Source organism: Felis catus, chromosome B1, assembly GCF_018350175.1.
Source record: "Felis catus isolate Fca126 chromosome B1, F.catus_Fca126_mat1.0, whole genome shotgun sequence".
Taxonomy (NCBI): domain Eukaryota; kingdom Metazoa; phylum Chordata; class Mammalia; order Carnivora; family Felidae; genus Felis; species Felis catus.
The window spans coordinates 77,108,743-77,124,209 of NC_058371.1; the positions used below are offsets into that span (position 1 = coordinate 77,108,743).

The following is a 15,467-nucleotide window of genomic DNA, read 5'->3' on the forward strand; positions in this document are numbered from 1 at the left end:
GTCATTTAGAATGATAATGGACATTCACGAGTGCTGCCGCTGTGTGAAGCAGCTGGTATGTATTTATGCTGAGAACACAGACAACTTACAAACTCCTGAGCGGTCAAGAGAAAGCCAAGAACCTTATTTTCAAAAGGCCATGCCCTTAGTAGTCCTGTGGGAAACAGAGATCACAAGTCCCCACAGGCATGAGTAACTTAGCCTGGAGATCAGCAGGCCTTATGCTCATTACTCCTCTTGTCTGACTCACATCTCTTAGAACATACTCATCACACAGGTGGTTTCAGTTACCTGCTCCTTCTTAGCTTTGCAGGTAACAGGCGCTCAATAAAAATACACTCTGAGATGTATGCACTCACCTGCAGCTCCCGTCCTCCTCAGGCAGCTCAGCCTGGAGGTCAGCCTGGGGGTTGGGAGTGGTTGGTGCCACCCACAGTGGGGGCAGCAGGCAAGTGCACTTGGTTGCAGAAGGATCTCCGTGTGAATTTATGTGTGTGGGTGGCAGGGGGTGGGGAAGCGGAGGATGGGTAAGTGGACCACCAGGGACGTTCTTTCATTGTGAAGTAGCAAGCAGTGGGAAGGCAGAAGGCTGAAGCCTCCGGAAGCTGCCCTAATGAGCTCTCCCCACACTGGCCCACAGCGCGGCCACTGCTGCTGGGGCCCCTGTGACACACAGGCAAAGCATCACAGTGAGCTCGACGGCAGCCTGTGTTTAATTGTGGCCCAGCCTTCCCGGAAGCTCCTCGAGGAATTGAAATTTGTCCTGTTCCTTTCTGAATGCCTCCTGTTTTTATCATCTCTTAGCATAAATCATTTCATAAAGTAACTTCCTGTCGCTTGAGGAAAAGTGAACTTGAATGTGTATGAGTTGGCTTTCTCCTCTCCCAAGTAGGAGGTGAGATCTGGCCAGCACGCAGAGGACATTTTGCGAAATAACATACGTAAGATAAATAATTTTTAAAGGCTTGCTACAAGCAGCCTTTTGATCCTGTTTGTGCTCAAGATTCATTTTCACATTTGTCATCCTTAAAAAAATTTTGCCTGTTGTTTCTCCTCTTTTCTCAGAAGGACCATGTCTCATACATTCCATGAATGGAGACTTGTTAAGGACTTTGGAGGGTCCTGAAAACTGTCTGAAACCAAAACTCATTCAGGCTTCAAGAGAGGGTCATTGTGTCATATTCTATGAAAATGGCTGCTTCTGTACATTCAGTGTGAATGGGAAACTCCAGGCCACTATGGAAACAGACGATAACATAAGGGTGAGTATGCTACGAACTTTGTCACCATTGTAGATTTTGACCTCCCAAGTGTGGCAGGTGAGGAGGGAGAGGGTTCGCCAGAGAGACCTCTGTTTTAGTCACCGAAGGCCTCTTTCCACACCAAAAGAAAATCATCAGGTAGCACGTGCATGAGGCTTATGTATCTCACAGACCACAGCATGTCCTGCTGTGCTGATCACATCGCTCAGAGAGCCCTGTGCAAGAGATCCCTCTGTGAAGCCCAAGGCGAGCCTTCAGCAGAGAGTTTTCTTACGGTTCTGTGAAGCCAACCTGGGTGGCTTTCCGTGGCCTTGTTTAGCTTTTTTTAGTCTAAGAAAGTTAACTGTACATGGTTGTTGTTTGAGCATCAAAACTGCAGTGGTCCGGTAGACCACACCTAAAACTGGCTCCTCTTCACACCTGGATAGGCTGCCGGTGGGAGTGGTAGGGGATTATGACTATTAGGATTAGTATCTCCTTTCAGACTTCTTTGTGAATAACAAGACCAGCACTTGCCAAGTTAAGGGAGTTGGCTTCCAATTAGGATGTGAGTTAGGCAGACATTTTTCCCCTTTGGATACACAAGGAAGGGTAATGTTAGTGGACCTTCTGGAGTCTTGCTTCATTTTCAGGACACGATTCCAAAAGTATTAGAGGTGGAAGGAAACACTGAGGACTGCTCTTTGGAGAGGCTATTTTTTCAAGGTTCTTCTTTTCTCACTCCCAACCTGCTGGTGCAGGTTAAAATAAAGTGAAGCTGAGGTATTCCTGTCATTTTCCGAGATGAGGTTGGAGGTATGTGTGACCTTGTACAGTGAGGGAACCTCAGACATGCTGGGAATGCCTCTGCCCCTGAGTGTGGCTTTTTAGGCTGGCTCTGGACATTTTATTCGTTGCTCCTCCTGACCCGGGGCAGCTTAGATGACATCAATTCTCCCAGTTTCCCACATCTAGCCTGATCACCCCCTTCTCAAGTAAACAGATATGGGATCAGGAAGTATTAAGAAACAACAACCCTAACTATAGATTACATAGATGAAATGAAGGTCACTTGCTGCTTCTATATCATAGCACTGAATTTTAATTCAGTCAATGTCCTCTCCTTTTCTCTGAGTTTTCTTCATTGTATTTTGACTGCCTCTACCACAAAAGCATGCACTCATACTCAGCTTTTATTTTTCCCTACTTTCCCATAATACTTCATTTAAACCAAGTACACATCAGAGGATTTTCCTTTCCTCTTTTCTTTACAATAATAATGTTGATAATCTGTCACTTTGAGTTACGATTATACTGTCAGCTACACTAATAAATCTGTAAAATAATTTGAAATCCCTTGCTAGCTAAAACAATATCTGTGGCATTTCAGTTAGTACGAAAGGCTCTGGGAAGTTCCTCGAGGCAGTAGGAAGGAGGCTTTCTGCAGACTGTTCATACACACATGCTTTTTCCTCTCTGCCCTGTAACTATTGTTGTTTTTTTCCCCTGTAATATTTCCCACTGGATTTTAGGCTTAAACAATCCGTTGCCTTTTTCCCAGCACTCCTGCACTTTATCATACTAACTTGGAAGTGGCAACTGTGTGATTAAAACAAGCTTGCCTAAAATGGGCACTACCTGCCCATGGCTCCAGAGACTGACACTTTCACAGCTAACTGCGTTGGGGAGGGAAGGAGGGAGAGAGGGAAAGAGTAAGAGACATCACAGAGCAAAAATCTCTAGCTCCATCCTGCAGGCCCTGCAGTCTGAGCCTGTATCAGGAAAGGAGACCATGGAAACAAATTAGTCATCAGCTCAGACCAGAAATTAAGTTTCTTTGAAATACTGAGAACCCTGCAGGCAGGCAGCCTGGGGAACCTCTGCACTAATCAAGGCTTCCCACCTGTTTTTATTTAGATGCCAGATTGTTCAGTGGCATTTGGTTAACATATCATAGCACATCAACTAGGCAGTGTTTAGATGTCTTAATGAGTAACTTAAATGAAGTGGGCAGCTTTTACAGAGCAGCAAAGTTATTTTACCCTAAACAAAGGACAGCCACCATTTCACCCACAGGAACTCATCTATTTTTTTTCTGTGGAAGCTGCGTTTTAGGATGTGATCATGCCCAGCAGACCACTCTGGCTGTAGAAACCAGTTCAGCCGTGGCATTGTCCAAGGCACTCTGGATTGCAGAGGAGGATCTAAGCATGTCTCTGGGGCCCTCTTAAACTTGTTAGGCTCAACCCGGCCTGGGTACTGAGGGAGGCGTGTTAGAGTTAAGAACTATGTGAGGGCTGCTTTGAGTAGAAGACAGAGTGCCATTTAGTGAATGTTACCCTGACTCTTGCCTCCAGGGGAACTTGACAGGTTCCTCATGAGAAAGGCCAGCAAAATATTTTTTCACATTGGCAGGCCCCAGGCTCATTAAAGTGTTTTGGATGCTGATAAATGTATAATCCTAAAAATCCAGGCTTTAAATTCCAGATAGACTAGGATTAGAGATTCTTTACTAGTACAAAGAGTTAAAAGATTAATAGTTTTAATTTGTATTTTAATATAGCACTTATCCAGCAAAAAGCCTCAAGTATAAAACTCAAATGAACCACAACCATAACGTTAATGGATTTTCATCAGCTGAATTTTAGAAGTAGAGCAAATAATTGTCCTAGTTTTTACTGCAGCTCCCGGATACCCCCTAGAGATCGCTATTTGTAAAGTGAATGGGGGGAAAGGATATTGATTTTTACTTATATTGAAAAATCTTACTGTTTGTATTAAGATTTAGAGAATATTTCTTACATGTAACTATCTTCCACACGTGGGTTTTTATTTCTTAGATGTATTTTTGTATTCTTGAGAAGCTACATTTAAGAGACCAGTAAAAGTTGGCATTTGCATAAATATGAATTGAATGCCTATGAAACGGCCCTTACTTTTCTATGATTTTTTAAAAAATTTGTCAAAGGGTAGGTTAAAGACTTAAGGCAACTATACTAAAACTGAGTGTAGGACAGTGTAGATATGTTTTCAGAAGTTAGATTTTTTTTCCTTTTTGGCTTGTTTGCACCATCTGTATTCCCACTTCACTCTCCAGGTGGACACAGGATTACAGGTGTTTACACTTTTTCTGTAAAGGGATAAGTAATAAATACTTTAGGCTTTGCAGGCTCTATATTCTGTTAGTCACTTGTGAAAGTAGCCATAAACAAATGGGCGTGGTTATGTTCCAGTAACCCTTGTTTATGGGTACTGAAATTTGGAATTCATGTAATTTTCACATCATGAAATATCCTGTTGATTTTTCTTCAACCATTAAAAATGTAAAACGTCCTATAAAAACAAGCAGTGGTCCACATTTGGCCCAATTTACGGGATCGAAGAGCAAATTCCATGTGTGTACTTCCTGTTCAGTACTGGCAGGAAGCAGTCAGTCCTGAGGCAAGAAGAAAATGCTTCACCTGGGGTTTAATCACCCTGGAAGCTGTAGTTCTCTACCAACCTGTCTTCCTAACCTGCTATAAAAATCCAGCAGGCCCAGTGAAGGTACTACAACTGTTGGCCTTCTCCTGTGGGGCTGTAGCCCCAAAGGCAGCAGTGTTTTATTGGCGATATGAGGTCAGCTAGCACTGTCTGCAGAGCCTTGGTACAAAATAGGCTTCTTAGCATGTCCACAGTACAAGTGGAGAGGTGCCATGAGGCTCCTCATTTTAGAGCACTGATTCTAGTCCACCACATACACCATCTAAATAGTATTCACAGAACTGGAGGATTTTGCCACCTCATCTTTAAAAATCAAAAATTAAAAACACAAAAACAAAACATCTTTGTTTTGCCTAACTTTGTCCTAACTTTGTCCATTTGACTTTTGAAAAATGGCAGTAGTTTTCTGTAACTCATGATTTCCTAAAAACTCCTTAGGAACACATGCATACAATCTCTCCCTGCATTGCAGTGGCTTCGTGGTGTGGAAATTAAATGGGGTGGGAGGCGGAGTTCTCCTAGGACCACATCTCCACTGAATATTGCTGTGTCTCATAGGCCATCCAGCTGAGCCGAGACGGGCAGTACCTGCTCACAGGAGGAGACAATGGTGTGGTCATGGTCTGGCAGGTGTCTGACCTCAAGCACCTCTTCGCCTATCCAGGCTGTGACGCTGGAATCCGGGCCATGGCCCTGTCTTACGACCAGAGGTAACACTGAAATCATGGTCTACTGATGGTGATATTAAAAACTGGAGGGAATTATTTAAATGGTCTGATGGATAGACTGGGTTATCGGGGTCACCATGGGTTGTGGGGGTCACCTGGGCAATCAAAAAATCCAGTAAATATTGGGGTTTCCAAGATACTTTTTAAAAAGCGTGATGTTTCTTTTTGATGGAATTGCCACTCTTAGACAAAGGCTGAATTCTCTAGTAATAGATAGGATTTAAGTAACAAAGGCTGTAATTATGTTGCCATAAAGCTTTTTATATTTCTTAGAGTACTTTTTCTTTAAAATAAAAACTAAAAACCGTAAACATGAAGAATATAAAAGGCCTGTATGTCCATGAGGATTTTGTGGAGAGATTTGCCTTATTTCCTAAAACCTTCTAAGTGGTAAATTTGGGGAATGTAATCTTTGGCATCTTGCTGCTTCTACACTCATTTAGGTTCTGATTTTTTTTATAGAGGTAACATATACATAAAATTTACCATCATTTTTTTTTGTGTACAATTCAGTGGCATTAAGTCATTAAGTACATTCACACTGTTGTACAACTATGGCCACTGCCCATTTCCAGAAGTTTTTCATCATCCCAAACAGAAGCTCTGTCCCATTAAACACTAACTTCCCATTTTCCCTTCCAGAGCTCCAGCTCAATTCCAGTGTCTGTGAATTTGCTTCTTCTAGGTACTCTGTGTAAGGGGAATCATACAGTATTTGTCCTGTTGTAGCATGTTTCAGAACCTCATTCCTTTTTAAGGCTGAATAGTATATGCCACTTTGTTTATGCATTCATCTGACATTTTGGGTGTTTTCACCTTTTGGCTAATGTGAATAATGTTGCAATGAATATTCGCATACAAATATCTGTTCAGATCCTTGTTTTCACTTCTCTGGGGTGGATACCCAGGAGTGGAATGGTTGAGTTACATAGTAATTCTATGTTTAACTTTGTGACAAACTGCCAAACTCTTCTCTACAGTGGCTGTACCATTTTACATTCCCACCAGCCACACACAAGGGTCCAGTTTTTCCACATCTTCACCAACACAGGTTATATTTTGGTTGTGGATTTTTTAATAATAGCCATCCTAATAGGTGTGAAGTAGTCTCTTATTGTGGTTTTGATTTGCATTTCCCTAATGACTAGTGGTGTTGACTCTGCACTCTTAATAATGTCCTTTGATGTACAAGTTTTTAACTTTCAACTTTTTTTTCCTGTTGTTGTGAATGCTTTAGCAGTATCCAAGAAATTATTGCAAAATCCAATGTTAGGAAGCTTTTCCTCTGTGAGTTTTATAGTTTTAACGCTTATGTTTATTTAGCTTTTGATCCAGTTTGAATTAATATCTGTATGACAGTAGATAAGGATCCAGTTTCATTCTTTTGCATGTGGGTATCAAGTTTTCCCAAAACCATTTGTTGAAAAGACTGTCCTTTCTCCCACTGGATTGTCTTGACACCCTGTTAAAAATCATTTGACCATACATGTCAGAGTTGATTTGTGGGTTCTTCATTCTAGTTGTCTATGTGTCAGTATCAGACTGGTTTGGTTACTGTAGCTTTGTGGGAAGTTTTGAAAATCATGAAATATAAAACATCTGATTTTGTTCTTTTTTTCAAGAATGTTTTTTGGCTATTTTGGGGTTCCTTGAGAATCCATTATGAACTTTGCAAAAAAAAATGGATTTTGATAGGGATTGGGTTGACTCTCTTGATTGCTTAGGCTAGCATTATCACTTTAATAATATTAAATCTTCCAGTCCATTAACACAGATGTCTTTACATTTATATTCCTTTCAGCGATATTTTGTGGTTTATAGTGTACAAGTCTTTTGCCTCCTGCATTAAATTATTCTTGAATATTTTATTCAGTTTTGTTGCTATTGTAAATAGAATTAATTTCCTTTTCAGATTTTTAATTGTTCATGTACAGAAATGCAACTTATTTTTATGTGTTGATTTTATATCTTGCAACTTTGTTGCATTTGTTAACTTTTTGTGGAATCCTTAGGATTTCCTAAATATAAGATCTTGTCATCTGTAATAGAAATAATTTTACTTCTTCCTTTCCAATTTAGATGCTTTTTATTTCTTTGCCTTGCCTAATTGGTCTGGCTGGTACTTCCAGTACCATATTGAACTGGTAAAAGTGATTAGCTGTGTCTTGTTTCTGATCACAAAAGATTTGAGTCTTCACCATGAAGTATGATGTTAGCTGTGAGTTTTTCATAAATGTCCTTTATTGTGTTTATGTCCTTTCCTTTTTTTTCCTAGTTTTTTTACTATAAAAGGATGTTGAATTTTGTCAAATGCCTCTTGTGCATCAATTGAGATGATTATGTAATTTTTAATTCTATTAATGTGGTAGATTAATTTTTCTGTGTTGAACCATCCTTGCATTCCAGGAATCAATCCATCTTGGTCGTATCTAATCCTTTAAATATGTGCCTGTATTAGGTTTGCTAGCATTTATTGAAGATTTTTGTCAGTATTCATAAGGGATATTGGTCTGTAAGTTTTGTTTCTTGTAGCATCTTTCTCTGACTTTCGTATCAGGGTAATGCTGGCCTCATTGAATGACTTGGGAAGTGTTCTCTCCTCTCCTCTCCAGATTTTAGAAGAGTAAGAGTTAAATATTTGGTAGAATTCACCATTGAAGCATCTAGTCCAGGGCTTTTCTTTATTGGGAGGCTTTTGATTACTCAGTCTCCTTAGTACTTGTAAGTCTATTCAGGTTGTCTATTTTTTCATGATTTGGTTTTGGTATAGTGTGTGTTTTTAAGAATTTTTCCATTTCACGGGCACCTGGCTGGCTCAGTTGGTGGAGTATGCAACTCTTGATCTTGGGGTTGTGAGTTCAGGCCCCACACTGGGTGTAGAGATTACTTAAAATCTTTTTTTTCATTTCCATTTCAATTTGTATATAATTGTCCCTAGTATTCTCTTATAATCCTCTTTTATTTCTGTAAAGTTGGAAGTAATAGATCTATGATTGTAGTAATTTGAGTCCTTTTTTCTTAAACTAGCTCAAAGTTTGTCAATTCTATTAATCTTTTTAAAGAACCAGGTTTTCGTTTTCTTGATTTTTCCCATGTTTTTCTATCCTCTCTTTTATCTCCACTCTAATCTTTATAATCTCCTTCCTTTGGGTTTAGTTTTCTCTTTTTCATGTTCCTCGAAGTATAGTATTAGGTTACTGATAGAGATCTTCTTTTTTAAATTCTGTATCTACAGCTATAAATTTCCCTCTTAGCATTGCATTAACTTTAGGTTTATTGTGTTTGTTTTCATTTTTCTCGGTGTTTTCTAATTTCTGTTAAGATTTCAACTCATTGGTTAATTTCCATGTGAATTTTCCCAGTTTTCCTTCTGTTACTGATTTCTACTTCAGTTCTGTTGTGATTGGAAAAGATACTTTGTATGATTTTTAAATTTAAGACTAGTTTTGTGGCCTAACATGGTTCATCCTGGAGAATGTTCCATGCACACTTGAGAAAAATGTCTATTCTGCTGTTGTTGGGTGTTTGACATATGTATTAGGTCCACTTAGTTTTTCTCCCCCCCCCCTTAGAATTTAAGTAACTTCTACACCCAACACGGGGCATAAACTCATGACCCCAAGACCAAGAGTTGCGTGCTCTAAAATCCCCTCGGGTTTTAGTATTCTTTAGGTCTTCTTTCTGGTCGTTCTACCCATTATTGAAAGTGGGGTATGGAAGGCTCCAACTATTGTTGTAGAACTGCTTATTTTTCCCTTCAGTTCTTTCAGTTTTGGCTCCCTATCTCTTGGGGGCTCAGATATTTGGTGTATTAAGTTTCTACAGACAGACTTCATTTTATTGTGGTTTACAGATACTGTTTTTACAAATTGAAGTTTTGTGGCAATCCTGTGTTAGGTAAATACATCACTGCCATTTTTCCAACAGCATTTACCCAGTTCATGTTTCTGTCACATTTTGGTAATGCTCCCATTTTAAAAGTTCTCCTTACATTTGTTATGGCGATCTGTGATTACAACTTGCAAAAAGCTCAGATAATGGTTAGCAATTTTTAGCAGTATTTTTCATGTATATACACTATTTTTTTTATACATGCTGTTGTACACTTTAATAGACTACAGTATAGGGGCACCTGAAGTCAGTCAAGCATCTGACTTCAGCTCGGGTCATGATCTCACGGTTGGTGAGTTTGAGCCCTGCGTCGGGCTCTGTGCTGACAGCTCAGAGCCTGGAGCCTGCTTTGGATTCTGTGTCTCCCTCTCTCTCTGCCCCACCCCTGTTCATGTTCTCTCAAAAATAAAACATACAAATTTTTTAAAAATAGAAATAGACTACAGTGTAAATGTAAACATAACTTTTACATGCACTGGGAAACCAAAAACTCATTTGACTTGCTTTATGTGTCTCCAAGGTATGCCTGCAATTGCTGTATCTTCTTGATAAGTTGACCTTTTAATTGATGTAGTATCTTTGTCTCATAACAGATGTTGACTGATAGCCTATTTTGTCTGATATTAGTATAACCACTCCAGCTCTCATTAATGTATGCATGGAATATCTTCTTCTATCCTGTCACTTTCAACCTTTTTGTGTATTTAAAGTGAGTCTCTTGTAGACAGCATATAGTTTGATCTTTTTTTTTTTTAATCCATTCTGCCAGTCTCCTTTGATGGGAGAGTTCAGTGCCTTTATAATTAATTACTGATAAGTTTTCTGTATGTCTTAGAGCATTTTTTTGTCTTTCATTCCCTCATTACTGCCTTTTGTGTTTGGTGTTTTGGTAGTGGCACATTTTAATTTCTAATTTTGATATGAGACAGTAGGAAGGATATTGAAAATGACTTCTAAAGACTGGTTCTAACCAGACCATTCAGAGGAAGATCTAATAGGCTCCCTCTAAACCATTCATCTTAGTGAGGCACCTGGGTGATTCAGTCAGTTAAGCATCCAACTTCGGCTCAGGTTGTGATCTCCTGGTTCATGAGGTCAAGCCCACATCGGGCTCTCTGCTGTCAGTGCAGAGCCTGCTGCGGATCCTGTGTACCCTGCCCCCTCTCTGCCCCTCCCCAGCTCACGTTCGATTTCTCTCAAAAGTTAAAAATTAAACAGTCTTAGAGCTCTCCGTGTTCTCCCTGCACTACCTTCTCAGGGACAGGGAGCAAGCAGTGATAGATCCTGTCCTCAGTGATCATCTCAGTGAGTTCACGGTTTTAAGAAGACTAAGCCCCTACCCAGATCTTCTGCAGAACATGGCCTGGCCCAAATTACAGTCAACACACTGCTTTCTCACTCTTCATTGCCTTTGTACCTGTTAGAGAGCTCTCCATCACTTAACTATGTGCTTCCTCCTCCACCAGCAATTACGTTTGAGTTTCTTTTGGTTCTGATACCTCATATAAAAGGAGAAAGATACGGCAGAGGAACAGAGTCAGTGGTCCTGTACTAGCATCATATGGTGACAGATGGTAGCTCCACTTGTGAGCATGGTAATACAGTTGTGGAATGATGATGTACGTCTGAAACTAATGGATCGTGTGTCAACTATGCTTCCATTTTATATATGTAAAAATAAACATCAGGGCTCACTAGCCAGCCCCACATTAGAAATTATCAAGTCTGTCCAGGTTTTAGTGACTTGTCATTTTGATCATCACAAAACATACCTTAATTCTCACAAATTGTTAGGTTTCACTGCCATCTTCTGTATTTACCTTGTAGATTTGGGGAGGGCGGTTATCTCTTTAGTAACAGATCCCTAGGGAAAAAATAGGTTTGTAAACCCCTCCTTCTCTCTGCTTCTCCCAGGTGCATCATTTCTGGCATGGCCTCAGGAAGCATCGTTCTGTTTTACAACGACTTTAACCGGTGGCATCACGAATACCAAACCCGCTACTGACGGTGACAGCTTTATCCACCCCGCCCTCAGCCGAGGCAGGGAAAGGAATGGGCAGCATCTTTCTCTTAGAAATAGCTATCACATCTGAATGTAACTTAAATTTGCTCGAAGCAGCAAAATATTTTTTAAAGTTAATTGCTATTTTTGTAGACTTTGCTTGACTTTTGGGGGGGGAATAGCAAAGCAGAAAATTGGCTGCTGGGTTCTGTAGTTTAAAAAAATCTATATTTTTAGTCATAATGAGAAGTCTATTTTCACCAATTATGGAAACATATCCAGTGGAGCAAGTAAACCCACTTATTCTAGCTATATTATGAAAAAACACTTCCCCTTTATCTGTAATCTTGAGAAATACATGATTTTAAGAAATAGGGTAATGGGTATAGGGAATTTTATGCTGTACTTTGGGTCCTGTATTTTTCCAAGCAATTGTGCTTCTTCAGCACTGAAATTTCTGGGATTTACATAGTAATGTTTAAATTATGGTAAATGTAATTTAAAGCATCTCAGTGAATTATTTCTATCAATATTATTCTTCAGGCATGCTTTAGACCTAGAAAATTATGGTTTGGGGGAGGCTATTTTATTTTATTGTGTGTTTAACATAAAGGATCTCATGTTCTAGCGAGTGTGAAGTATTTACAATGTTTTTTATTTACAATTTTTTCCCGATACGTCATCTTCATAGTACACCAAAATGACAGGATGGGAATGCTCGTGGGCTCACAACTTTTGCTTTTCTTCTGAAGTAAACGCAGGTACCAAAGCTCACCCCTAAGGTGTGACCGTGCCCACTCACTGAGGCAGAGCCATCAGCGAGAGCTCCCCTCCCCCACCCCAGTCTGAGCGCAGAGGCCACCAGGTGCTGTATTAAGCAACACCCATTTCACCTTCTATTTGTTACTGAATATCTTCACCTTCCTTTGAGTAGCAATTTGTACCGAGAAACATGTTATTTTGGTGTATAATTCTACTTTTCTAGTAGATTGATGTGTGGAATTCTGTGAAAAATATTTGAGAAAAGGTCTGTATTGCATAAATAAATTCTTTGTAAGTTGTGAACTTTGAGTTGAAACCGACAATCCATCTCTATTTCCCTTGCAGCTTACCTAAAGGGGTCCCTTCCTATTTCCCAACACTCAGCTCTTCGCTAAAAGCAGAGATTTGGAATGGAACAACTCAGTTTGACAGAAAAAATAAAATGGCATTTGTAATTGAATTTTTGGAACATACTATCTTTTCACTTCTTTAAAACAAGGATAATTCTTTGCAAAAAAAAAAAAAAAAAAAACTCTGGTTCAGCCCCAGATTTTGAACCATAACCAATAAGAGACACTGTTGAATGAAAACAGGAACATGGGCCTTCTTTGGCTCCCTCTTACCAAGACTTCGCTGATGAAAACACTAGATCTATCTCTAAGATTCACCACTGTTTTATAAACCATTAAGAAAGAAAGAAAAAAAAAGTCAAATGTGAGTACATCACAGGTCAAAGAAATATGCAAGTTACAGGTAAATTAATTAAGCATCCTCACCGCCATTACACTCTGATATTATACTTTAGAAACTTTAGAGAAAATGGTAGGAGAAAATCAGGAATACCTAAGTCCTTATGCCAAGCATTTGATACCTCAACTACCCTATTTTTATAAGCTTAAGGCAAAGTGAATAAAGCAGCTTCCTCTTGGAATCTAAGAGGAAAATTGGTGCCTCCACTGCCTATACTGCTTTTAAAACTTACAACTGTGGAAAAGTAACAGAAACACAAAGTAATACAGAAGCATGACAACATGTATCACTTCTGTATTCCTTTACTCAAACCTAGTTCATGTCAACATAAGGGTTGCTTAATGACAGAATCTGTTTACCATATTTGTTTGGATTTATTCAGCATTCACCTACTTTATCCAGTATTAACTACTTTTTAAAGAAACCATTACACTCCAAATAAATTTAAACCAATTAGGAGAAAAAGTCGAAGTTGAGGTGGTTTGCGATGAAAGTGGATGCCCTACAACAGACGGGAAGCGTGGTAAGACATTCCGTACGTGGACGTGGTTCAAAGTGTGGGGTGTTCAGTTTACATACGGTGATTTACAGCTCCTTTTAAAGTGCACTGCCTCAAGAAATTCAGATTTTCCTCCCTGATAGTATTGATTCTTACCGAAAAGTCACCAATCAAGTCCTTGAGGCTCTGTAATTTAAGAAATAGCACTAGGTCTCTGAGAGAAAGTGTACGGGCTTAGCGAATATAGGACATGAAAACTTGACAAGCACAGATACACGCTGATGAATGATTCACTCTTAGATGAGAATCTTATCCCCCAGACATCCATAAATAAAGGGGCACCAGACATCCATAAATAAATCTCATTAATTCAATAAAAAGGAATGATATTGCCCCCTGAAATGACATCACACTTTACTTCTACTTAGCATATAGGACATGAAGATTCAAAGTACCCTGCACAGGAACCCCAAGAAGCTGCATGTAGGACGTGAGGTAACATGGAACCTGGGCTCCCCTTTTCCGTTCAGATCCGACAGCAGAGCCCAGGGGCCTGACCATGCACACCTGGTGCCATGTGGCCCCCTCCTCCACCATGCTGGCAGACAGGGTGTGGGTCAAGTTTGCAGGTGATGGCTGGGAATCCCAGGAACAGCCAGACAGCACATCCACTTTGTACTCTTTTCAGCAACTACAATTCAATTAAGTTAGCATACGACAGATCTACCAAGATAGGAATTTTAGGAGAGAGATTTTCACTACGTATCTGTGACATGTTTTTACTGGATATGATTTCAAGAGCTCCTGGCCATACAAATCACGGGCCTGGTTTGGTCCTTCTTACTGCATCAGTCCTGCCTCTGCTCCACCCCCCATCACTATGAAAGAACACAGCAGACCAAGGATACAGAATCCTTCTGCAACGACACAGTATGAAGGATCCCACCACTGAGCTTGGTGGAGAAGGTCTGCCGGTTTCTCGTATGCATTATAGATCGTGGAGTAGCAGCCAGCCCCCCAGCCTCACGCCATCATGTGACATCACATTAGGACAACGCATGTTCACAAATAAAAGAGGAGGACAGGACGTAAATCCCAAAATCTGCATAAAGCACGTGTATCAGCAAATATGCCAGGGCCCCAAACTTGGCTATTCTGCCCCACTGCTGGGCAAAGAGTTTTCTACTTCAGTTAGGAGAGCTACCAGCCTAGCTACTCCCCCTTGTTTGTAGCATAAGGAAGCTGGGAAGTTTCACAACTTCCTAAACTAAAAAATGGAAGGAAAAGACCATAATAATAGCAAACCAATAAAATAACAAAATACAAAAAACATTTGTTACATTTCCTTTTGTCTCTCCTCTTTCCTCTCAGATGTGTGGGAAAATCCCCATTTGTATTTTTCTTTCACATTGAAGAGTTGAATCCATCTTGCCCTTCTTGGTCCCTCAAAATCATAAGATCGCTATTTACAAAAATCTAAGCCTATTATTAACGACACTGATACATCACTCCCAGCCCTCCCTCCTACGAACCAAAAATTCAAATTGTTCAAACCAAGGGACGTTTTTTTAATGAAACTGAGCCTGGTTTGGTCTTTCAGCAAGCTGTCTTCCAGAGACAGACTATCCAACAAGGGAAGACGGCCATCCACAAATGTTCCTATGAATTCTGAGACCTCAGCAGTCATATGCTAGAAACATGAAAAGAATTACTTTTTTGTCTCAAGTTAAGGAATATCTTTCCTTGCCAAAACCAAGGTGGGGGGGGGGCGGGGCAGCTGGGCAGGCTTGTAATTTCCTCATACCTGGCAGGAAGCAACTGGCTGCTTTGCAGCTTTGGACTTGGGACAATTTGAAAGACATTCCCCAGACTCAACTTCATCCTCGGCACAGACAGGTGCCCAAGCCTCAGAACCCACCAAACTCGGCCCACAGGGTTGAAACCATCCTGAGCACACAAATGAAAGAGGTTTGGGAAAGGGAAGGGCAGGAGCAAAATGCCCGTGTACCAAATACACCCTTTCCTTCCCCTCAGCTGTTCAATGAGAACAACCCCTTCCCACAGCTAACTGCCTTTGAGTTCAAGGCCGTAGGTTTTACCATAAGGTAGCC

The 15,467-nt window shown here is 40.2% G+C and overlaps 1 protein-coding gene across 9 annotated transcripts in view; it reads left to right on the forward strand.

The window, feature by feature from the left end:
* Positions 1-12,410, forward strand: part of LRBA (LPS responsive beige-like anchor protein) — a 775,946-nt gene extending 763,536 nt beyond the window's left edge. For 8 of the 9 annotated variants that reach the window (XM_023252764.2, XM_023252765.2, XM_023252766.2 and 5 more), the window contains 3 exons: positions 1,066-1,262; positions 5,283-5,434; positions 11,258-12,410. In XM_023252764.2, the coding sequence (XP_023108532.2) occupies positions 1,066-1,262; positions 5,283-5,434; positions 11,258-11,348 (440 nt within the window). In that variant the 3' untranslated portion in view covers positions 11,349-12,410. The remainder of the gene's footprint in view (positions 1-1,065; positions 1,263-5,282; positions 5,435-11,257) is intronic. The other variant, XM_045056857.1, reaches the window with a different exon arrangement.
* The last annotated feature ends 3,057 nt before the right edge of the window (positions 12,411-15,467 follow it).